This window comes from Jaculus jaculus, chromosome 10, assembly GCF_020740685.1.
Source record: "Jaculus jaculus isolate mJacJac1 chromosome 10, mJacJac1.mat.Y.cur, whole genome shotgun sequence".
Classification (NCBI taxonomy): domain Eukaryota; kingdom Metazoa; phylum Chordata; class Mammalia; order Rodentia; family Dipodidae; genus Jaculus; species Jaculus jaculus.
In genome coordinates, this window is record NC_059111.1 from 25,607,339 (window position 1) to 25,631,368 (window position 24,030).

The 24,030-nt window shown below is 50.1% G+C and overlaps 1 protein-coding gene across 1 annotated transcript in view; it reads left to right on the forward strand.

Annotated features, from left to right (window-relative positions):
* Window positions 1–24,030, forward strand: part of Acsbg1 (acyl-CoA synthetase bubblegum family member 1) — an 83,874-nt gene that overhangs the window by 18,191 nt on the left and 41,653 nt on the right. Inside the window, exon 2 of the mRNA XM_045160729.1 lies at window positions 9,896–9,993. Coding sequence (XP_045016664.1) covers window positions 9,896–9,993 — 98 coding nt within the window. The remainder of the gene's footprint in view (window positions 1–9,895; window positions 9,994–24,030) is intronic.

Genomic DNA, 24,030 nt, shown 5'->3' on the forward strand with positions numbered 1-24,030 from the left:
TTTTAGAAAAATATTGGAAGGCCCTTTATCTGTCACAGCTCAGGAAATGGAGTCCCAGAGAAGAATCAAGACTCGCTCAAGGTTACATGACCCAGAGATCTCAATGCCCAGGGAATTTTGCTTTGGGTCTGGCCAGACTACTGACTCTCTTCGTTGGGAGTCTGCATTAGAACTTGATGCCTGTCATTTTTTTTTTAATTTTATTTATTTATTTGAGAGCAACAGACACAGAGAGAAAGACAGAGGGAGAGAGAGAGAGAATGGGCGCGCCAGGGCTTCCAGCCTCTGCAAACAAACTCCAGACGCGTGCGCCCCCTTGTGCATCTGGCTAACGTGGGACCTGGGGAACCGAGCCTCGAACCGGGGTCCTTAGGCTTCACAGGCAAGCGCTTAACCGCTAAGCCATCTCTCCAGCCCGATGCCTGTCATTTTTGTTTCCTTACAACAGGCAGAGGGATTCTGCCTGACAAGGCTGAGCACTCCAAATGCTGCCAGCTGGGGACGTGAGCTGGCTGCCTCACCCACGAAGGTGGGAACCAAGGCCAAGCCAGGATGAGGCTTTGGAGGGTGAGGCCTCTCTGTAAACACACTCTTGCTAGGTCTCAAGTCAGTCGATGGCCCCAGGGTCCCCTGCCTTAATTTGTTCCCTTTGGTGGCTCTGGGGGATGTGAGCTAGACCTCTGTTGCCCTACCCTTTCTTTCTTTTTTCTTTTTTTATTTTTCAAGGTAGGGTCTCACTCTAGCCTAGGCTGACCTGGAATTCCCTCTGGAGTCTCAGGGTGGCCTCCAACTCACGGCGATCCTCCTACCTCTGCCTCCCGAGTGCTGGTGTTAAAGGTGTGTGCCACCACGCTTGGCTGCCCTTCCCTTTCTGAGGGACCACACATGCCTGGCAGACCTCTGCTTTGGTATGAAGCCACACTCATGATCTGGGAAAGCAAGACCCAATGGCCCACAGCCTGGGTCTGCCACCTGTGTCCCCATCGCCCCACAGGAAGTAGCCAAACCTTCCCCTCCGCCCCCCACCCCCGTCAACATTTTCCCTTTGTCTTCTCATGTCCTCCCCAAGCCTCGAACCAGCAACCCATCGGTAGACTTGAACACATACATGTTCACTAGACAACAAGCCCATCATCTCAAAGCTACATCCAGTTTACCCACCTCTGTCCCTATGGCCCATGCAAAGTCAGGCACAAAGGAGGCACTAAATTAACACTCACAGTAGTGGGGAGTGTCCTTATAAGCTGTCAATCACTGGGACAGGCAGAGACTATTTCCGCCTTGGGAATAAAGACTTAATTAATATTTTTTTCAAGGTAGAGTCTTGCTATAGACCAGACTGACCTATAATACACTATGGAGTCTCAGGATGGCCTTGAACTCCCAGCAGTCCTCCTACCTCTGCCTCCCGAGTACTGGGATTAAAGGTATTTGCCACCACACCAGGCTTAATTTTTTTTAATTTTTTTGAGGTAGCGTTTCACTCTAGCTCAGGCTGACCTGGAATTCACCATCTCAGGGTGGCCTCGAACTCATGGTGATCCTCCTACCTCTGCCTCCCGAGTGCTGGGATTAAAGGCGTGCACCACCACGCCCAGCTAATATTTTTTATTTCCTGCCAATTCCCACTCCCTAAATGCTAAGTACCTTGGACAAGTCAGCCAGCTCTAGGAAGCCATCTGGCAGCTGGGGTCCTGGAGGAGGACTCTGCCAGGGTAGGCCTGGCAGGTGGGTTTTGCAAGGAAATGGAAAAGGGATTACATGTTTCCCTTGAATCTCATTAATCTGGAAACTACATCCAGCCTTATGGGGTCACTGCTAAACTTAAAGTAGGGGTATTTCTACTGGCGAGCCATGATGCTAAGTCATGATGCTAAGTCATTGCAACACTGCCTGGCCCACACCAGCAGGGCTAAAGCAGAGGGAGGAGGAACAGGAGGAGGAGGAGGAGGAGAGCAGCTCCATCTCTAGCTTTCCAGGTCAAGGGACAGGTCTGATCCTTCCATGGACTTCACAGGGGCTGGAGTGTTAATACAGCCTGGGCTTCTGAAGGTCCCATGGGAACCAGAAATAGCAAGTGACTTTAGGTACAGAAGCCCATGGATGAGCTTCTAGTACGTTTTCAAAGGGGCTCCTTAACCCTTTAAGACGCTCAGAACCTGCGCTTCAAATGAAATGCTCAAAGTGTCCTCAAGAGGTAGTGGACAGGGATCACTGGGAAAAGATGCCACTAAGGAGTGGAAATTGAGTGAAGAACAGAATATTCTTTGTTTATTTGTTTGTTTGTTGAGGTAGGGCCTTACTCTAGCCCGGGCTGACCTGGAACTCACTATGTATTCTCAGGCTGGCCTCGAACTCACAACAATCCTGCTACCTCTGCCTCCCGAGTGTTGGGATTCAAGGCGTGCGCCACCATGCTTGGCCAGAGCAGAATATTCTTTTTATTTATTTATTTATTTATTTATTTTGAGAGCGACAGACAGAGAGAGAAAGACAGATAGAGGGAGAGAGAGAGAATGGGCGCGCCAGGGCTTCCAGCCTCTGCAAACGAACTCCAGACGCGTGCACCCCCTTGTGCATCTGGCTAACGTGGGACCTGGGGAACCGAGCCTCGAACCGGGGTCCTTAGGCTTCACAGGCAAGCGCTTAACCGCTAAGCCATCTCTCCAGCCCCAGAGCAGAATATTCTTGAAGGTGGTGTGCTAACATTGATTTAGCTTAGTGTAGCGATCTGGTAGTCATCTCTCCTTGGACCAGGCAGTTTTCCCATAGTCCATGTTTTCCCATGGCTTTTCCTTGTGCCCAGCTCCCTGTCCTTAAAACTAGAGCCTGCAATCTCCAGCCACTCACCTCTGCCAGCCCTCATCCAGCCTGGCGGCAGCTTGGAGTTTGGAGTTCAGCTGCCTGCTAGGGGCTGGGGAGATGGCTCAGTGGTTAAAGGCTCTTGTTTACCAGTTTAGGTGCCAGGTGATAACTAGAGTTGAGGAGAGGTAAACACTCCCAAAAGGAGCAGGGGACAGGAAGAGTGGTATAAAGGGAAGAGTAAGGGGGGGGGTGGGAAGGGGTTCTCCTAGAAGATTATAGATTATATTATTATTATAGATTATAGGTTATAGAGGATACCAGAAAGCCTGTTTACAGACTTGGGGGCTTGGAGGGGAGGGCAGAGAGGCAATAGAAGGACAAGTGTAAAGTGCAGGGACATTTATTACCATGGCCGGGGCTCTCCAGATGCAGGGACAGGATGGAGTGGCTTAGAGACTGAGCCGGGTGTGGTGGTGCACACCTTTAATCCCAGCACTCAGGAGGCGGAGGCAGGAGGATCACTGTGAATTTGAGGCCACCTTGAGACTACATAGTGAATTCCAGGTCAGCCTGGGCTAGAGTGAGACCCCACCTCTAAAAACAAAACAAATAAAAACAAACAAAACAAAAGGCTCATTGAGTTTTAAGATGCAAGCCATGAATAAATTTAGTATGTGTGGTGTCTTAGCTTCAGAACTAGCCATGGAGAGCCACGTTCAAATGCCACCTCTGCCTTTTGCTGGCTGTGTAATGCCAAACAAGCCTATAGCCCTCTGGGGTTCCATCAGTTCATCTGGAAAATAGGACTATTAATAAAACTGACATTATAGGGGCTGGAGGGATGGCTTGGCGGTTAAGGCCAAAGCACCCAGGTTCAATTCCCCAGGACCCACGTAAAGCCAGATGCACAAGGTGGCGCATGCATATGGAGTTCGTTTGCAGTGGAAGGAGGTCCTGGTGTGCCCATTCTCTCTCTCTCTCTCTCTCTTTCAAATAAATAAATAAAAATAAAAACTGACATTATAGGCTGAAAAGAGGATGCAAGGACTAAGCCATTTGACATGGTACATGTACTTAGGAAGGAAAAGTAAAATCGGCAACCCCCCCAAAAAAAAAACAAACAAAAAACAAGTCAAATTTCTGGCTCAGCCCCAGGCACCCAAATTAGGCTCCTAGGTAGGTGACCCAGTGGCAGGAGCAGTTTCTCCCGAGGCTCTGGCAGGGATGACAGCCAGCTCCTACTACACCAGCAGGTCCCTGTCCTGCCTCCCGTGCCTCTTATGTAAGAGTCACACAGGTGGGCAGTTTGGGCCTGTGCCATGTGGGTCAGAGGTATCTGGGGCCACACCTCGCCGGCAGCCTCAGGGCAGGCTGGGGCGGGTCCCCACTCATGCCCAGCCCCTGTGGCTCATCACCCGGAACCCGGGGCACCGCAGCAGCCGGCTCCCAGATTCACCATGCCTTAGCTGCAGAAGCAGACGGTGTGCAGCCCCAGCCTGCCACCGCGGAAAGGAGAGAGGTGAGCCCCGAGGGACGGGGAACGGAGACGCCGCGGCATGACCTCGGCCTCGAGTCTTCTGCAGGGGCCTGCACAGCTGGGAGATGGGGTCAGGAGAGAGGGGCCAGGGGCCTGCTCTTTGAGATGAGGCAGTCCATACAGACCAAAAAGAAATGGGGCAGCGGGGTCTGCAGTGTTAGGTAGCGGGAAGAAGGCCTGTGTGGACACAACTTTGCACGTTATGCTACTTTTTGGGGTACCTCGGCTGATGCCAGGGGCTGGTCTAAGTGGCCAGGGCTGAGGACTGTGTGGTCTTCTTTTTTTTTTTTTTTTTGGTTTTTCAAGGTAGGGTCTCACTCTGGTCCAGGCTGACCTGGAATTAACTCTGTAGTCTCAGGGTGGCCTTGAACTCACGGCGATCCTCTTACCTCTGCCTCCCGAGTGCTGGGACTTCTTTTTTTTTTTTTATATTTTATTTATTTACTTGAGAGTCAGGAAGAGGCAGAGAGAAAGAGAGAATGGGTGTGCCAGGGCCTCCAGCCACTGCAAACAAACTCCAGACGCGTGTGCCCCCTTGTGCATCTGGCTAACGTAGGTCCTGGGGAATTGAACCTGGGTCCTTTGGCTTCGCACGCAAATGCCTTAACTGCTAAGCCATCTCCCCAGCCCCTGTGTGGTCTTCTTTGTGTTGTTTTGTTTCTGTTTTTAATTATATATATAGAGAGAGAGGTGGGGGAGAATGGGCATGTCAGGGCCTCCAGTTACTGCAAATGAACTCCAGATACATGCGTCACCTTGTGCATCTGGCTTTACATGGGTTCTGGGGAATCAAACCCAAGTTCTTAGGCTTTGTAGGCAAGCGCCTTATCCGCTAATCCATGTCTCCAGCCCCACATTGTTAATTTTTAAATTAACTTAGAATAACAGGTTTCCTCATGGCATCTTTGGGGTCTGGGGGATATAGAGCAGTATTAGGCAATGCCTTCATTGTGAACTTTGCCCCTGGGCAGAGAAGTGAGGAGGTCAAGTACCAGAGAAGGCAGTGAATGGTGATCAGGAGCGTTTGCAAAACACGAGTCCTCAAAATGTGATGGATTTGTTCAACTGGCTCTAGAGAACACAGTGCCCGCAGCCCCGAGGCAGCCGCCTCCCGTGAGGGCTCATGCTGTTCTCCATCAGGTGGAGGGAACGTGTGGGTTTAGGAGGCAGTAAATTACAGTCAGGTGCCCAGCCCCAGGAGTTGTGAGTCATGCCCTAAAGGAGGGCAGCTGCCCCTCATCCTGCCAGGCCTCAGCTGTGACTCACACTGTGTCTCTGTTGCAGGGCGGTGTGGCGCAGCCGGGCCTCTCTGGGGCTGTGGTGGCTCTCCCCGCCGGGGACGCCGTGACACGCCCTCTGAGGTTCTCCCTCTCTCCCGGGTGAGCTCGCGGGGTGCAGCCACCCCACAGGGACCATGCCAGAGGTGCTTCTTCTCAGGTCTGCCAGCTCCGTCCTAAGGACTGTGTAAGGAACCAGGGTCCCACCTTCCTGCCCATCTACCCATCTCTCAGGGGAAGTACTTAGTAGAGCACCTGGACCCCCAGTCTTGGGCTTGGGGCTTTTGACCCCACTCACTGACCTTTCCTATCTCACTAGAACATCTTCTTTCGCTTTGAGAGAAACCTGAGGGTCTGCCAGTGGTGAGGATGGCAGATAGCTCAGCCCTGTACACGAAGCACTGGCCCGTATCCTCACAGCGCCACAGCAAAATAGGTGGAAACCCCAGGCTCAGAGACACGCAGTGACTTGACCGTCATCACCCAGTTTGTAAAGTGCGTTGGACCCCCGCAGGCAGGACAGCAGCTTCCGGGGGACCGCAATACTAGGCTGTCTCAAGAAAACACTCACTGAGTCCTGGCTGTATGCAGAATAGCAACCTGGCTGCTGAGGACTAAATGGGGAGAGCAAAGGTCCTCGCTGTGCGGGGATCACTTAGAAAACAGAGGCTCTCCTTGACTCGTCAACTTGAAGGGTACACCCAACCAACTCTGCCTGAGCCCCGACAGTGAATACTCACAGCCAGAGGATCAGAGCTGAGCCAGGAGTAACCCCTGTTCTCAGAAACTCCCCAAGCCTTCCAGGCTAGAACCTGAGCTGGCAGGTGTCAGGAAAATGGAGGAGGGCTTCCTGAAGGAAGGGTCAAGGATTCGGGGAGGTTCTGTGTCTTAATAATAGTTCCCACCAGCTCCCCTGCTAAGCCAGGAAGTCTAAGGCAAGGTGGGGACAGAATCAGGGGGGGATGGAGGGCGGGCCTTCCCACACACCTCTGTCCTACATGCCTCATGTCGCAGTCGCTCAGACATGCCTTGGTTTTCCTGCTATGCATGTTGCTGGGGGAAAAGGGAAAGAACTTGGGTTTCGTTGGTTTGCTCGTGTGAGGAGATGTTTGTCCCCCTGGAGGTGAAAGGGAGCCTTCTTTCAGGATAGGAATTCAAAATAGACAGAAGCAAGACAGCACCCCCTCACCCCCAGTCCCTTCTCCCACTTTACTGACATTCGATTACTCGAGGTGAGGGTGACTTCTTCCTTCAGGACACCTGCCAACTTCGGGAGCACCGGAGGAGTATAATTTTCCAGAATGACAGGAATAAAATGTTAATCACTTTTGGCAGAGTCATTACAATTGTGATCAACACAGTAGTGTCATCTCACCTGCTTGAGGTCATTTACAGGCCACTTGTCCACCCAGAAGTAGCAGAGAACCAGGAGAAGGGCCCAGAATGCTGAAGATTGGCCCAAGTTCTGCAGACATGCAAGGCAAGCATTGTACCATCTAGGACCCCCTCCCCCAGCAAATGCTTTTGGAGAGTAAAAGAGAAGAGCCAGGTTTGGAGGAAAAGTTAAGAGATTTATTTTGGAATATCACTAATTGCATTTACACTTCTAACCAGCTTGGCGAGTTTGTTTCTCATTCTGCTTCGCAAGGAAATTGAAGAGTTGCTACCAGAAGTGACGTAGGACAGGGTGAAAAACAATCGCTGGGCGTGGCGGTGCACACCTTTAATCCCAGCAGATATAGGAGGATCCCCGCAAGTTCAAGGCCACCCTGAAACTATATAGTGAATTCCAGGTCAGCCTGGACTAGAGCGAGACACTACCTGCAAAAACAAACAACAACAACAAAAATTGCCTCTGTCATCAATGATGATGATCACAGCATGTGAGGCAACATTGTGTTGGCGAGGCAGGTGGACAGTTCTGGCTTGCTACTTCTAAAGTGACAGGCCAGGCTGGTGAAGTCTGTCACTAACTAGACCCCAGAGTGAGAGGAAGAGAGGTGTGGGGGAGGCTCGGTGTACTCTAATTCAGAGAACAGCCCCCCTAAGGGCCTCAGCTTCAAAGGCAGGAACATGAGTGGGCTCAACTCATTTGGAAAATTTGTTTTGGACTGTCTCTTCATCAGGCACCCCAAATTCTTAACATAAGCACAGGACCCTCTGTGGGCCAGCTGCAAGGGGTAAGTGAGGTGTCCGGTCTCCCTGAGTCCCTGGTGGAAGACCAAGGTCCACCTCCCTCCCTGTAGAGAGGTGCTGCTGGACACGAACACAGGTTTCTACTGCAGTGGGTGCTGGGCTATGAGAAAAGACTCAGCCCGGAGGAGGGGCTTCTCCTTAGCCCTATAAACATAGGCTCTCATCAGGATAAGTAGGCTTGGCCCTCGGCTTCCTCCATGACTATCTTCTCATTTACTCCTTGTTTATCCATCTGAAAAACCAGAACCAGTTCATTCAAATTTAATTAGCTGGAGAAGTGTTACCTGTACCTTCAGAACAGGCCTGTTTGTGGGAGGCAGTGGAGATGGTGGGAGATTACAGGCTCAGCTAATTTGGGGGTGGCTCTCTAGCCTGTGATTTCAAAGGCAGATCTCTTCCGAGCAGAGTTTAACCTGCTGTCCAGGCCCCATCTTTTGAGGACATGGGCTGAGACAGAGCAAGGCCAGCCGTGGCGCGGGAGCTCAGGAGCTAGCTGCTAGGTAGCATTGCAGTCTTTGTCCCCAAGTGGGGGCGTCTCCTATCTGACACCCTAGAGAGAGGCATAAGAGATGCTGTACAGATTTCCTGAAACAGGTCATCACAGCAACTACAGGGACGCTCCTGCCCTGTGGCCCAGGCCTGGCCACAATGCGCACAGGAAGGGGCCAGCTCGGCTTCCTCTCCTCCCTCTTCCCTTGCCCCCTGCCTCCATAACCTCCGAATGTCTTTTGCTTTAAAACTTATCTCAGGTTCTTAAACAGACTGCTGCCAGGTGGGCCTGGGTGCGTTCGAAAACTTAGTTTGACCCTGCAGTGCCAGCAAGGAATAAGGCCGAATGTACGAAGCAGGTAATTGGCCTGGCTTCCCAGGAACCGGGCGGGGATGGGGCTACCCCCATCCTATGAGACAGATGGGACTCCCTGGAGCCAGGGCCATACCCTCAGGACTTCCGCCACCAGCTGTACGGGTTGCCCACTCCACACTTCCAGTATGTGCTGTTTACACAGCTATGAGTGCATAATGTGTGTCTGGTGTTGTACAATCTTGCGATCCTAAGATGTGTGTGTGTGTGTGTGTGTGTGTGTGTGTGTGTGTGTGTGTATTGAAATCTGTTTGCTCAGCTACCCAGGAGGGTAAGGTGTGGTTAGGTAAACCCTGAAAGGGACCGTGAGGTTGAAATGATGACACAAGTCCAGTATCTGGTCTGTGCTGGCTGAAAGAAGAGACCCTTTATCCAAGGCCACCAAAGGGAGCTGGGGCAGGATTGAAGGTGGAAGACACTGAGGCCCAGGGCACCCCAGCTCCACATGTTATCTTTGGGGGGGACGACAATCAGTTATGGGGGCGTGTCCTCAGGGACTGTGGAGGAGGAGAGCTTTTCACTTTATGGCCTGCTCAGGATTCCAAGGGTTCTAGGAACGTCCTCACGTCCACTCTGAGTTTCTAAGCACATGATAAATGGTAGGCAGGACGTCCTCCCAACCCCCAACTCCTGTATTCTATTGGGTGGGGCTCGAAAATCTCCCAACCACTTTTTAAAAATGTATTATTTATTTATTTATTTGAGAGAGAGAAAGAGGCAGAGGGAGAGAGATAGAGAATGGGCATACTAGTGCCTCCAGCCACTGCAAATGAATTCCAGACACATGCGCACCCTTGTGCATCTGGCTAATGTGGGTCCTGGGGAATCAAACCAGGGTCCTTTGGCTTTGCAAACAAATGCCTTAACCACTTAGCCATCTCTCCAGCCCTCCCAGCCACTTTCTTGACAAGATGGGGATATGAGACTCAGAGAGAGATGTGACCTTGCCCAGAGATACACACAGCATGGCCTAATCCCTTCTATTGAGCCCTTAGAGCCTACAGGGAAGGGCCAGAAGGGGTGGGCTGTGTAGCCTCTGAGAGGGCCAAGGTCTTGAGGCCTGACTGTGATGGGGTCCCTCTGGGGGTCCCACTGGACAGTTTCATGGCAGAGATGCCAATGTCACTCTGGGGGTGCTGAAGTGAGGGCTGGACCGGGATCCCTGAGCTTAGACTATGCTTCCGTGTTCTAATCCATTTTCCCCCTCTCCCTCATCAGCTCCCTGACTGATGGACAGCCGTCCTCCAAAGAACTCCTGGGCCACGATCTCAAGCACCCAGCTCCAGAGGTCAACGATGCCCCACTGGACTATGCAGGTGAGACAGCTGGGGCTGCTGGGTGGAATGGTAGATGGAGTTGGGCCAGGGGTGCCACAGCATGGAACTCTGGGGAGGAGCCCGTGGTACTCTTGCTATGTCCACACTAAGAATCCTACTGAACTTTTTTTTTTTTTTTTAATTTTTTTTTTATTTTATTTATTTGAGAGCGACAGACACAGAGAGAAAGACAGATAGAGGGAGAGAGAGAGATACTGGGCATGCCAGGGCTTCCAGCCGCTGCAAACGAACTCCAGATGCGTGCGCCCCCTTGTGCATCTGGCTAACGTGGGACCTGGGGAACCGAGCCTCGAACCGGGGTCCTTAGGCTTCACAGGCAAGTGCTTAACCGCTAAGCCATCTCTCCAGCCCCCTACTGAACTCTTAAAATATAGGTATATATATGTTTTTGGCCTGGGCTAGAGTAAGACCCTTCCTCGATAAACCAAATAAAATTAAATAAATATTTGTATTTATTTATTTGAGAACGAGACAGAAAGAGGCAGGCAGAGAGAGAGAGAGCATGGACATACCAGGACCTCTTGCCACTGTAAACAAATCCCAGATGCATGCACCACATCTGTGCATCTGGTTTCCTATGGGTACTAGGGGTTTGAACCCAGGCTGTCAGGCTTTGCAAGCCAGTGCCTTTCACTCCTGAACCATATCTCCAGTCCCCCAATGAGCTTTTTGCTCATGACTGATGTGGTAGTTTGAATAGATGCCCCCCGATATATTTAGTATCTTATTAGTTTGTAGTTTGGATCTGTAACCACCTGGCTGGAGGCGGTGTCACTGAGCAGATCTTAAGGTGTGGTGGTGGGTTTGAAATTCCAATGTAAACATGTACAAAGAAGCCAGGCGTGATGGCGCACGCCTTTAATCCCAGCACTCGGGAGGCAGAGGTAGGAGGATCGCCATGAGTTTGAGGCCAACCTGAGACTACATAGTGAATTCCAGGTCAGCCTGGGCTAGAGTGAGACCCTTTCTTGGAAAAACAAAAAAAAAAAAAAAAAAAAAGGATGTACAAAGTGCCTAGTTCCACCTGGAGTTCCTGAAGTGTTCTGGTGGCTTCGGCTTCACCCTCAGTGTGTGGACCTGTGAGGCAGGCCAGCTTCTTCTGCCATTATGGAACTTTCCCTGGACCTGGAAACTTCAGTAAATCCCTTCCTTTCATAACTATGTCTGGTCTGGAAGTTTATCTCGGCAAACCTAAAGCTGTCTACTACAAAAATGGGTACCACAAGCCAGACGTGGTGGCACACACCTTTAATCCCAGCACTCGGGAGGCAGAGGTAGGAGGATCACCATGGAGTTTGAGGCCATCCTGAGACTGCATAGTGAATTCCAGGTCAGCCTGGGCTAGAGTGAGACCCTACCTCGAAAAAAAAAAAAAAATGGTACCATGGAGTGGGGTAGAGTGCTGAGATGAATCTGACTATGTGGATTTTGGTCTTTTGGAAATTTTGTTCTTGAGGAACGGGCATGGACTTGATACTTGCAACTGAAGATGGCTTCTGGAGTGATAAGCCCAGTATTATGGACTATTCTTATGAGAGTCTGAGAATGCTAAGTACAGAGAGAAGTGCGTTTGGAGGCTTGGTTTATGAACTTTCTAAGGAAAGACTGCAGAGGACTTTGTTGGAGCTGGGCTACTGGCATAAGGGCTGGCTGTGTCCTGCTGCCCAGGCCCAGAGAGTTTGATCAAGGTTAACTTTGTAATGGACTGATGTACTTGGCAAAAGATATTAGACTGAGAGTTTTAAGATTTTAATTAGCATACGAAGTAATGGTTTCATATGGCATCTACATACATGCTATTTTTATTTATTTATTTGACAGAGAAAGAGAGAGAGAGAGAGAGAAAATGGGTGCTCCAGGACCTCCAACCACTGCAAACGAACTCCAGATGTGTGTAGCCCCTTGTGCATCTGGCAAACATAGGTCCTGAGGAATCAAACCTGAGTCCTTTGGCTTTGCAGGCCAACACCTTAACTGCTAAGCCATTCCTCCAGCTCAGATTTAAGATTTTAAATTGGAAAACCTCAAGCAAGTTAAAATTACAGGCACTGAAACTGGTCTTAGGTTACTGAAGCTGGTATTGTTAACACATTAGCAATGTTATAGAGCATGGCCCAACTGCTTTACATTAAAACAATGGGGAGGTTGCCTGAGGAAAAACTGATAGAAATATAAACTCTTGGAAAGAGTTAACTGGAGAAGGAACCTGATTTTCAAGGTTACAATTTATTTTTTTTCCCTGAATTAAGAATATGGCTGTGTCCTACACACCTGGTATTAGTTTTGGAAGCGTGAAAAATGTGTGTGGAGTGGTCATGAATTGTACATAGTTCCAGGAGCCACTGCTGAGATGAGGCATGAGACAGGGCATGATGACTCTGTTAGGCTGCCAAAGCCATTCGAAGATGGACTGTGGTTTGCATGAAGCCCTGAAGACATTTTGGATATACCAGGACTGTGCAAGGGCTGCCATGGAGGCTGTTAGCTAGAGATGGAAGTTTTCACTGGCTACCCAGCCCAGCTAGAGGGGTGGAACTGGAAAATCTGGAGACACTCAGTCTCTGGTTATATTCGACCTGAACTATGAAAGTTTGATGTTTGTTTGATGGTAGTTGAGTTTACATTGTTCTAGTTTTTCCTTGCTATGCCTTACACCAGTTAAAAATGTTTACTCTGTGCCTTTATATGTTGAAAGTATGTAACTTGTTTGATTTTACAATATTCACAGCTGAGACAATTTTTTTGTTTTGTTTTGTTTTGTTTTTCAAGGTAGGGTTTCATTGTAACCCAGACCTGGGATCCAGTATGCAATCTCAGGGTGGCCTTGAACTCATGGCAATCCTCCTACCTCCGCCTCCCAAGTGCTAGGATTAAAGGCATGCACCACCATACCTGGCATAGAGATAATCTTAAATCTCAGCTGAGACTTGGGATTTTGGGACTCTATTAAGTTGGTCAAGACTGTGGGGACCTTTGAAACTGGACTGAATACAGTTTGCAATGTGTGATAGTTTTGAATCTATTGGAGGCCAGAGGTGGAATATGGTAGTTTGAATAGATGGCCCCCCGATATATTGAGTATTTTATTAGTTTGTACTTTGGATCTGGAACTATTTACTTGGAGGAGGTGGTCACTGGGTGGATCTTAAGGTGTGGTGGTGGGTTTGAAATTTCAATCTGAAGATATACAAAGCTCCGAGTCCCATCTCGAGTCCTGAAGTGTGCTGTGTGGCTTTTGGCTTGTGGCTTCTCTCTCTCTGCTTGGACCTGTGAAAGCAGGTCCATTATAGAACTTCCCATGGATCTACAATAAATCCCTTCCTTCTATAACTGTGCCTGGTCTGAAAGTTCATCTCAGCGAACCTAAAGCTGTCTGCTACAACTGACATCAGGGCCAGGCATAATGGAGGCACATGGGGGGGCATGGTAGTAGAGATCTGATCCCCTCTTCAGTAAAGCAGGGAAGGAGATCAGAGTCTTGGAGCTCTAGTTGGCTGCTCATCTTGCTGAAAGGCAGGAGGAGACTTGGATAAGCAATGCCTAGAGAGTTTTGGCCCAGCTAACTGGGACATGGGGCAGGCAGGTGGGTACAAATAAGCATAGTTTGTTCTGGAGCCTGTAAAGTCACATGATCTTTTAGTGACCTTCTCCTTAGATAAATGTGCCTCAAGGAAGGCAGAGTTATCATCTGCCCTGAGAAGGTACCAGGACAATAATAATAATGCAGCCTTTGTTCATTTTCAGTCACTGTACAATATTGTAACGATAGTATTTTTAAAAAAGGGAAGAAATGCTAGGGTCCTAGCTCAGCATCATGCTGTTGATCTTCTGGTTGTGAATTTGCCAGCCACTGGAAGAGGTGAAGATTGCCCCCACTCCGTGGCTTCCGGTGGGAGCTGGTTGAGGTTGGAGGAGAGCTGTGTTTGTGGAGCAGCCGTGTTGAACTGGCTGTGGTTTTGTAGAGCATCCTTCCATCTGGATGTGCATGCGTCCTAATGGTTAGAGGACCTGTGGATGTGGGGGGATGGGTGGCAGTGTGTGCAATGAGGCAAGTTAGGACAACAGGGGTCATTTCTAAGTGTCCCCATGAGACCAGAACCAAGGGCTAGGGGAGGAGGAGGAGGTCTCTGAGTCTTCTTTGCTTATATTTCTTCTGATTGGGCTTTGCTAGGTCCCTAAAGTGGCCTGAGGGCATGATTGGGTCAGGGTTTCTCTGCTTTGTCACGAGTGTTGTCTTGGGCTAAAGGGCAGAAGGTAGGACACAGGTCATTATGCCCATTTTCCGTGGGGAAACTGAGGCATAAGGAAGATAAGCTATGTGGGGTAACATATACCTGTAATCCCAGGACTTGCAAGGCGGGCTGAGGCAGAAAATCCACTGCAAGTTTGAGGCTATCCTGTGATACATAGCAACTCCAAGACCAGCCAGGGATATACAGCAAGATGCTGGCTCAAAAACAAACAAACAACAACAACAACAAAAAAAAAACAAAAAACCTCAAATATGCTGGGCATGGTGGCACATGCCTTTAATCCCAGCACTCAGGAGGCAGAGGTAGGAGGATCACTGTGAATTCAAGGCCAACATGAGACTACATAGTGAATTCTAGGCCAGCCTGGGCTAGACCGGGGCCCTACATCAAAAAACAAAAACAAGCCGGGCATGGTGGCATACACCTTTAATCCCAGCACTTGGGAGGCAGAGGTAAGGGGATCACCGTGAGTTCGAGCCCACCCTGAGACTCCATAGTGAATTCCAGGTCAGCTTGGGTTAGAGTGAGACCCTACTTCCAAAAACCAAAAAAAAAAAAAAAAAAAAAAAAAACAACAGCAGCCACCAGACATAGTGGTGCATGCCTTTAATCCCAGTACTCGGGGAGGCAGAGACAGGAGGAACACTGCAAATTCAACACCACTCTGAGACTACAGAGTAAATTCCAGGACAGCCTGGACTAGAGTAAAACTCTATCTCAAAAAACCAAGGGGGATAAAAAAAAAATCCCTCAAACAATCCTACATCCTTCTGCAAAGGAGCACAGTAATGGAGGCCTTGGTGAGGGCTTTGGGTACCCCTTTTCCCAATCTCCTTGATAAGTGGGCTTGCTATTGCCATCAGTCATGCTGCCTTTGGGCTTTAGGGTGACCTTGGCAGGGCTCTGGCCTGAAGACTGAGGGTGCCATCAAGGGATAGGGGTTACCTCTTACACCTTTCCCAAGAGGGAAAGGAGAAGGAACTGACCCCTGGTTTCAGAGAACGGTTTGATGGGCACCAGAGCTGGCCAGGAGCAAGGCCACTGGGACCCAGGCAGCCCTCACCACCCATCCTTCTGGAACCTTCTGGAACAAGACATTCCACCAACCTGCTGGGCACCCAGGTGCCATTACCCTTCATCTTGCCTGCCTAAGACTTACTAATTGCTTCCTGCGGGTGCTAGAACCAGTGTCTTGGGCCAGTGAAGCCCTGGGGCCTAGGAGCTCCTGGGGTAGGTGGTGGCATTGGTATTCTTGGTATTGTAGAGGTAGGAATGGAGCCAAGGTGAGAAAACCCTAGGAATACTTCTGTAATCCCAGCCTATAGGTTCAGTTGCTTTATACAGCTGTAGCCCTGCAGAGGTAGGTGGGTCTGAGTGAAAGGACTGAGAATCCCAACAAAGGTCCCATCTGAGGGGCCAAATAGGGCCATCTGAGCAACCGGGGCAGGCAGGGTAGAGGGAGGATATCACAGTTAATAGAGGCCTGGGACTGCAGGGAGGCGGCAAGGCCAACAATCTAGCTTACCAGAAGTGTGGGAAGTTGTCGGACAGGTCAGCTCGCCTTGTACAGAGAAACCCCAACCCTGTGTTCTGGACTGTTGAGGTGATAAGCTAAGGCAAGCCTTCGTTCCTATCCTCCATGAATGCCCAGCCTGACAGATCACTCCAGGGACAGACACAGGCAGAGGAAGGCAGACCCATGAGTACGAAGTCTGGAGATCCTGGTGGATGTGAACTGAGTTCCCACCAGGAGAGTGCCAGGGCTTGAGGCCAGGTTTGCAATCTTTGGTCTCACTGGCTAAGTGAGTGGCTTTTGGAGGGAGGAGCAAGGAGATGTCACAGATTGGGTGGATGGGTTATGAAACTATGTTTTGGCAAAGTGCTTGTCATAAGACTGAGAGACCCAAGAGAGAGTCATTTGTGAGATTCTGAGAGGGTAGAAAGTTCCATGGTCTTCCCCCAACACACACACGCTGGGCCCTGTGCTAAGGAACTTCCTTGCATTCCTCTGTGGGCATGTATACATATGTGTTGTGTGCATGTGTGTGTGGATGCATGTTTAAATGTGTGGGGGTGCTCTTGTATGTGCAGGTGTGTGTAGAGTCCAGAAGCTGGTGTTGTGTCTTCCTCGATTACTCTCCACCTTATCCTTTGAGACCTCACTGAACTTAGAGCTCACTGCTTCGGCTAGACTAGCCAGTGAGCCCCAGGAATTCCCTGTCTCTGCCTCCCCAACACTGAGACTGTAGACACTCCCTACCACACCTGACATTTCCATGGGTTCTGGGGATCCAAATTCAGGTCTTCGTGTTTATATGGTATATCAGTTACTTTTCTCGTTGCTGGAACAAAATACCTAACTAGAAGCAACCTGGGGAAGAAAAGAGTTTATTTCAGTTGATTTCCAGAGGGTAGAGTCTACCCTCATAGGAAAAGTGTGGCAAGAGCAGGGAGCCATCGTCACATTAGCCCAGAGGAAGTAGAAAGCAATGGGTGCTGTCACTCCATCAGCTCTCTCCTTTTTTTCTTTTTTTCTCTCTTTGTTTTGTTTTTGTCAAGGTAGGGTCTCACTCTAGCCCAAGCTGACCTGAAACTCACTTTGTAGTTCCAGGCTGGCCTTGAACTCACAGTGACTCTCCTGCCTCTGCCTCCCCAGTGAGCTCTCTTCTTTCAGGACCCCGGCCTAGGGAATGGTGCTGCCCAAAGTTAAGATGGGTCTTCCCACCTTAATTAACTCAATCAAGGGAATCCCTCAAAGACATGCACAGAGGCTAATGTGATCCACACAGTCCCTCACTGTTCTAGGTCCTGTCGAGATGACCATCAATGTGAACCACAGCATACGGGCACTTTATCCATTGAACCATCTCCCCAGCCCTGAATTGTTTTCATCTGCATTATTTCAGTATGAAAGACACATTCATCATTCTCTGTCTTTTCTTTTTCCCTTCTTACATCTCTGAAGCCCAGTCAGGCCTTGAGCTTGCTTTCTTCCTGCCTCAGCCTCCTGAGTGCTAAGAAACCATTGGTTGTGATTTCCTCTGACCCACGACTTACTAGAAGTAGAACTCCCGACTTCCCATTCTGTCTCTTTGGGACCTAGTCTCCTTTGTGCCCAGTGTATTGATTCTCCTCCAGGTCTGCTCAGCCCTAACCTTCCCTCTACCTATAGCCCTGGGAGTCTTGCCTATAGGAGTCCCAGGTCACCCTGGGCCCCTCAGAGTCTCCCTGGTCTCCTTGAGTTCCCAAGAAATGTAAGGGGCTTGCACTGTGCTCTCCAGGCTGGACTCCCGTGGAGTAGTTGGGTCAAACCAGGCCATGGAGTTGCTGGAATCTGACCTCCACACAAAGGCAGCCTTGTGCCACAGCCTGAGACCAATTTTTTTTAGCCCTTCCTAGGCTGAGGCTGAGCCCCAGCTGAAGAATGGAGGGGATCCAGGGAGACAAGCTGGTAGAGATGCGGGCTGGAGCTGAATTTTCACTCCAGCTCTCCCTGGGAAACCTCCACCCCCACTGGGAAGCTCTGAGCTGAAGGGTGGGAAGTGAGGCATGCACCCTCACTTGGTCCTCAGTCCAGGGAGGCCTTGGAGCTCCAAGAGATATGATGCCCTTCCCTCTCTCCTCACTGTCATTTTTCCTAATGTCCCAAAGGCATATGTTGGGGGCTTCAGGTTGGAGCTCCAAGAGGAGGAGCCAGAAAAAGACAGGAAACTAGCCTTGTCCAAGAGACAGCTCATAGCCTGAGGCTGGGGTCCAGGAAGAAGTTCAAGGGTCACGAATGAGGCAGAGGGACCAGCTGTCACTTCAGCTTTTGTGGGAGTGATGCTGAGAGAAGGTGACGGGTGCTTCCCAAAGGTCTGGGAACATGGTGTAGCTTCCTCAGCCGTAACACGAGAAAAGGCAGTCACCACAGTCCTGCCAGCCAAAGCAAGGGGACCTCTGGGAGTCTGTGGGTGGATGTTCCCACAGGGTACCCACCTGGCTCCTGGCGGACAATTTCCAGACACTGCTCAATGTCCTGTCCCACTGTCCATGCAGGCCATGCCTTGTACACTTCACCCCTCTCCAGCAGGAAGTCACTCAGCCCAGGGTTTCTTACGTATCTTCTGAGCATGCCTGCCTTGGGAGCAGGGGTGGCCACCTCTGAGGCCTCACTCAGGAGTCTGATCTTGGAAGCTAGCCAAGAACCCCTCCCCGACCCCAACTAGAACACTAACCAAGGAGGGAGGGTTCACAGCGGTCATCTTGTCCAATCTTGTGAGGAAACTGAGGCCCCAGTCATAGATCAAAGAAAGGGAGAGAATTGGAGCTTGATTAGAAATCTCATAGCACATGTAGCCAGGCGGAGTCCGAAGCTTGGGGCCACGGAGGGGGGCGCTCTGAGAATCCAAAAGACAAAGGGAGCTTCTGCATGGCTTTATGATTTTCAGTTGGCGAGAGGAAAAGTGTTAGCCTATATGCTAGGAGCAAGGGAGGCAAGGGAGAGAGGGAGATAAAGAAAGCCTCTAGGGGCCGGGGAGATGGCTCAGCGGTTAAAGCGCTTGCCTGTAAAGCCTAACAACCTGGGTTCGGTTCCCCAGGACCCACGTGGCGCATGTATCTGGACTTCATTTGCAGTGGCTAGACTCCCTGGCATGCCCGTTCTCTGTCTCTGTTTCTCTTTGCTTGTAAATAAATAAATAAACAAAATTATTTTAAAAAAAAAAAAGGCCTCTAATTCTCCAAAGTGTCTAAGTGGGAAGAGGCTGTTCTGTACTGGGGCTGGGGGTGAGGGCTGCTCCTGCCCAAGGCAAAGGTGTGGATTGAGGGGAGGCAGGAAGGCATCAGCCAGGAGAGTGAAGTTATAATTTAGGGTGGCCTCAGATCTGGTAGTCGGCTCTCTCAACATGTCTGCATCTATGTTCCAACACCGAGGAGGAGTGGTCTGCCCTTGACCCGCCAATGAAAAAGTCAAGGCAGGGGGACTGCCCTTCCCACCAGGTAGAGAGTAACAAAATCATCAGCCGGCTCCAGAACATTCTTTAACACATTGCCAAAGTCCTAACGTGGCACTCTGCACCACGCCTTGTCTTTGTCTCTATGTCCTGAGAATGGTGTCGTTTCTTGTTCTGCATCCCTGAGAGTGCCTGGCATGGGGCTTCCTGGGCACCCAGAGGCCCCTGACATGGGACCCCTGGATGGGCAGAGGAGCCCTACGCTGACCACTGGGAGCGAGGCTACTGGGCCTGTGCCCTGGGGCAGCTCTGATCTCGCTCATGTGGTCTTGGAGAGAGAACTGTCGTTGGCATTGGAATCACTCATGCTCAGGTCCCGTGTGGCCCTCACCCACACAATACACTTGGCAAATGTAACACCTCCTCTGTTAGTCAACCACCTTTATCCCAGGACCCCGGAGAACACACCTCCCTGCATACCCAGCACCACCCACAACGTAATGGGTAAACTGATAAGACCCAGGCCGAGGACAGGCCAAGACAAGTGGCAACATAAAGGGTGGCAAGAGGGAGACAACAGAAAGTGGGAGCCAGGCAGGGACACTCACCCCATACGCTCCGCGGCCGGGCTGGGAGCAGAGCCACGCACCAGGCTGGGTGGTGGGCTGGGCCTTTGGTACCGCCTTCCCACCAGCCAGGCCCTGCTTACAAGGAATCTCTGGTTGCCAGCCTCAGCTTCGGTGGGGTTGTGGGTGCCCTGCTGGGTGGCGATCTCGGGTCTCACCCTCATGTAGGCACAGCACAGAGCTGATGGCTGTGCCCCTGGTGCATTTCGCGGGAGATTGGCAACCCCACCTGCTTTCCTAAGTCTCTCCAGTCCCTAGCTGACCACCCCAGACACCCGGGCCTACTTGTGACATTTCCCTCCAGCTTAGCACTGAACAGCCTGTCCTAGCCCGTGGACCAAGCCTGCACCCCGCTCCCTGAGTACTCCCCCAGACCACGAGACACAGAGACTGCCAGACAACAAAGACGGTGTCCCAACCTCATTTTTGACTGGCTGGGGACCTTGGTCATCCATACTTCCCCTAGAACTCAGTTTCTTTAAAAGCATGTTTTCTTTCCTTCCTTCCTTCCTTTCTTTCTTTCTTTCCTTCTGAGGTAGGGTCTTGCTCTAACACAGGATGACTTGGAATTCATCAGGCTAGCCTCAAATTCACAGTGATCGTCCTCTCTCTGCCCCTCTGGGATTAAAGGTGTGCACCACCACACCCAACAGAGAGAGAGAGAGAGAGAGAGAGAGAGAGAGAGATGAGAATGGGTGCACTAGGGCCTCTAGTTGCTGCAAACAAACTCCAGGCACATGCGCCACTTCGTACATCTGATTTTTACGTGGGTACTGGGGAATCAAATTTGGGTCATTAGGCTTTATGGGCAACCCCTTAACTGCTGAGCCATCTTTCCAGCCTTGAGTTTCTTCTTCTTTCTTTTTTTATTTCATTTTTATTTATTTTTTTGTGCTTGTTTCTTTTTTTCTCAATTTTTACTAACATTTTCCATGATTATAAAAAAGTATCCCATGGTAATACCCTCCCCCCCCACTTTCCCCTTTGAAATTCCATTCTCCATCATATCCCCTCCCCATCTCAATCAGTCTCGCTCTTATTTTGATGTCATGGTCTTTTCCTCCTCTTATGATGGTCTTGTGTAGGTAGTGTCAGGCACTGTGAGGTCATGGATATGCAGGCCATTTTGTGTCTGGAGGAGCATGTTGTAAGGAGTCCTACCCTTCCTTTGGCTCTTACATTCTTTCCACCACCTCTTCCACATTAGACCCTGAGCCTTGGAAGGTGTGATTGAGATGTTACTAAGTACTCCAGTTACTTCTTTCCAGCACTATGATACCTTCTGAGTCATCCCAAAGTCACTGCTATCTGGAAAGAGAAGATTCTCTACCCAAAGTGAGAGTAGCGTTAATATAAGGGTATAAATATTAAGAGAAGTGCTTACTGGGCAGTTTGATAAGCATAGTATATACATTTTTCCATATATCAGCAGATGTTACACCCCTAGGGCTCATGACTACCCCTGTTTTAAGTTTTCAGTATCAGGGAGGTGTTTCCCCCCATGGAGCGGGCCTCCAGTCCAATTGGAGGGCAGTTGTTTTCCACCATGACAGATGTGCCACTATTGCACCCATTGGCTCATTTGGCCTGGCTGGCCAATTATAAGGCTTGCAGTGTCCACTGTTGAGTATCTTCACTGGTGATTTCTCTTTCTCCCACTGAACTACATGTAGAATGGCTTCTTCCAGCTTTCTGTCAGCTGGTCTACATGGAGGAGGTTATCAGCTCAGTTCCAGCAGGATTTCTCAGTGGCCTTGTAGCCCAAGTATGTGGAGTCTTCAGCAGTAGGGTCTTACCATCTATTCCTGGTGGGAAACCAAGGGCCTCGGCAATGGCCTATAATGTTTTGGGGGCATCAGGGACCTCCCTGTTTCTTTTGTTTTTTTTGAGGTAGGGTTTCACTCTAGCCCAGGCTGACATAGAATTCACTATGTAGTCTTAGGGTGGTCTCAAACTTATAATGATCCTCCTACCTCTGCCGGGATTAAAGGCATGCGCCACCATGCCTGGCCCTTGAATATCTTCTTTTAATGGCTTTCTGGGAACCCCTGATATAACCCTCTATTCATGTATCTCATTAGTGCCCTATTAGCCATTGGGACTGTTTCCAGCAGGAGCAGAACTTATCTCCATAGTCTTGCTGAACTTGTCTGATTGTTTCCCTCACATAACTTCTTCTTCTTTTTTTTTTTTTTTCCCAAGGTAGGGTTTCACTCTAGCCCAGGCTGACCTGGAATTCACTCTGTAGTCTCAGGGTGACCTTGAACTCATGGCAATCCTCCTGTGCTGGGATTAAAGGTGTGCGCCACCACACCCAGCTTAGTATAACTTCTTAACAGGATTACTGGTTCCCAAGACACACCTTTTGCCAACCCTTGGGTATGACTGGCAGCCACCCTCAGGAGAGTCATATCAGGTTGCGTCCTGCCATGAACAGTTCCCTTCCCAATGGCAGAGTCTGCCCATTTGCCTGGCTTTGTCTTTGCTCTTGCAAACTCCTTCCTTTTGAGAGATTTTTGCAGAGGCAGAGGAGGTGAAAGGTGGGTTCAAGTGCTTGCGGGAGGTAGGAGCTGTCTTGAGGACTAGCAGGGAAGGAAAAGAGGCTGATGGGGAATGGCCCTTGCTCAGAGGACATGATGGCTTCCCTCTGTCCTGATATCTCTCCATTCCTCTGGCTGCGTGATGACTCCTCACACTTCATTATTGTCCTGATCTCTGTGAGTCATTTCCAGATGAGAGGGAGAGAGGAAAGGATGATAGAGGGGGCTGGAGAGATGACTCAGCAGTTAGAGCGCTTGCCTGCAAAGCCTAATGACCCAGGTTCAGTTTCACAGCACCCACTGAAAGCCAGATGCACAAAGTGGCACATGCATCTGTAGTTTATTTGCGGCAGCAAGAGGTCCTAGCACACCCATTCTCTCTGTCTGTCTCTTCTCTCTAGCTCCCTGTGCTTGCAAATAGATTTTTAAAAAATTGTAAAAAAGATGATAGAGGGCTGGGCGTCGTGGTGCACGCCTTTAGTCCCAGCACTCAGGAGGCAGAGGTAGGAGGATCACTGTGAGTTCCAGGCCACCCTGAGAACGACAGAGTGAATTCCAGGTCACCTGGACTAGAGTGAAACCCTACCTTGAGAAACCAAAAAAAAAAGAAAAAAAGAAAAAGATGATAGAGCCAGGCATGACGGCACATGCCTTTAATCCCAGCACTTGGGAGGCAGAGGTAGGAGGAGCACCATGAGTTCCAGGGCACCTTGAGGTGAATTCTAGGTCAGACTGGGCTAGAGTGAGACACTACCTCGAAAAACTAAAATAAAATAAAAAAGACATAGATAGGGCTAGAGAGATGGCTTAGCAGTTAAGCGCTTGCCTGTGAAGCCTAAGGACCCTGGTTCGAGGCTCAGTTCCCCAGGTCCCACGTTAGCCAGATGCACAAGGGGGCGCACGCGTCTGGAGTTCGTTTGCAGTGGCTGGAGGCCCTGGCGCGCCCATTCTCTCTCTCTCCCTCTGCCTCTTTCTCTCTCAGCCCTCAAATAAATAAATAAAAATAAACAAAAAAATATAAAAAAGACATAGATAGCCAGATAGATAGACAGATGATAGCCAGATAAATCGATGATGATGATGATGATAGGTAGGTAGGTAGGTAGGTAGGTAGATAGATAGATAGATAGATAGATAGATGAGAGAGAGAGAGAGAGAGAGAGAGAGAGAGAGAGAGACTCTGTGTCAGCCATCATCTATATGGAGCACCCCTGCTAGGCTCCCTACCTATATAGTGAACTCATGGGCATGTGGCCAGGGCTTGGAGCTCTGTTCTCACTTCTTTGGCCGGGTTAGCAAGGCTCCCATCCAAGGCTCAGCACCTGTGGGCAAAGGAACCTTCCCTGCTCTGCACTGGCGCAGTGCACCAATAGCCAAAACCGAAGCCCAGGCTTTGCCACTCGTTGTTCCACGACGTCCCCTTCGTCACAGGGATGGAGGTCGGAGGAGGACAAAGTGTGAGAAGGGCTCAGGGGTTGAAATACATGGACAGGAGGGGTGAGGGAACGAAGTACCCCAGGCTGGGAGAGTCTTCTACCCACCCTTCTTTTGACCCTCGAGTCCATGGGCAGACTTAGCAGCTGGCACCAAAATCCAAGAGACCACAGAGCTCTGATGGACTCAGGCTAGAGGGTCTCAACAGGATCAAACCTCCGCAGGCCCT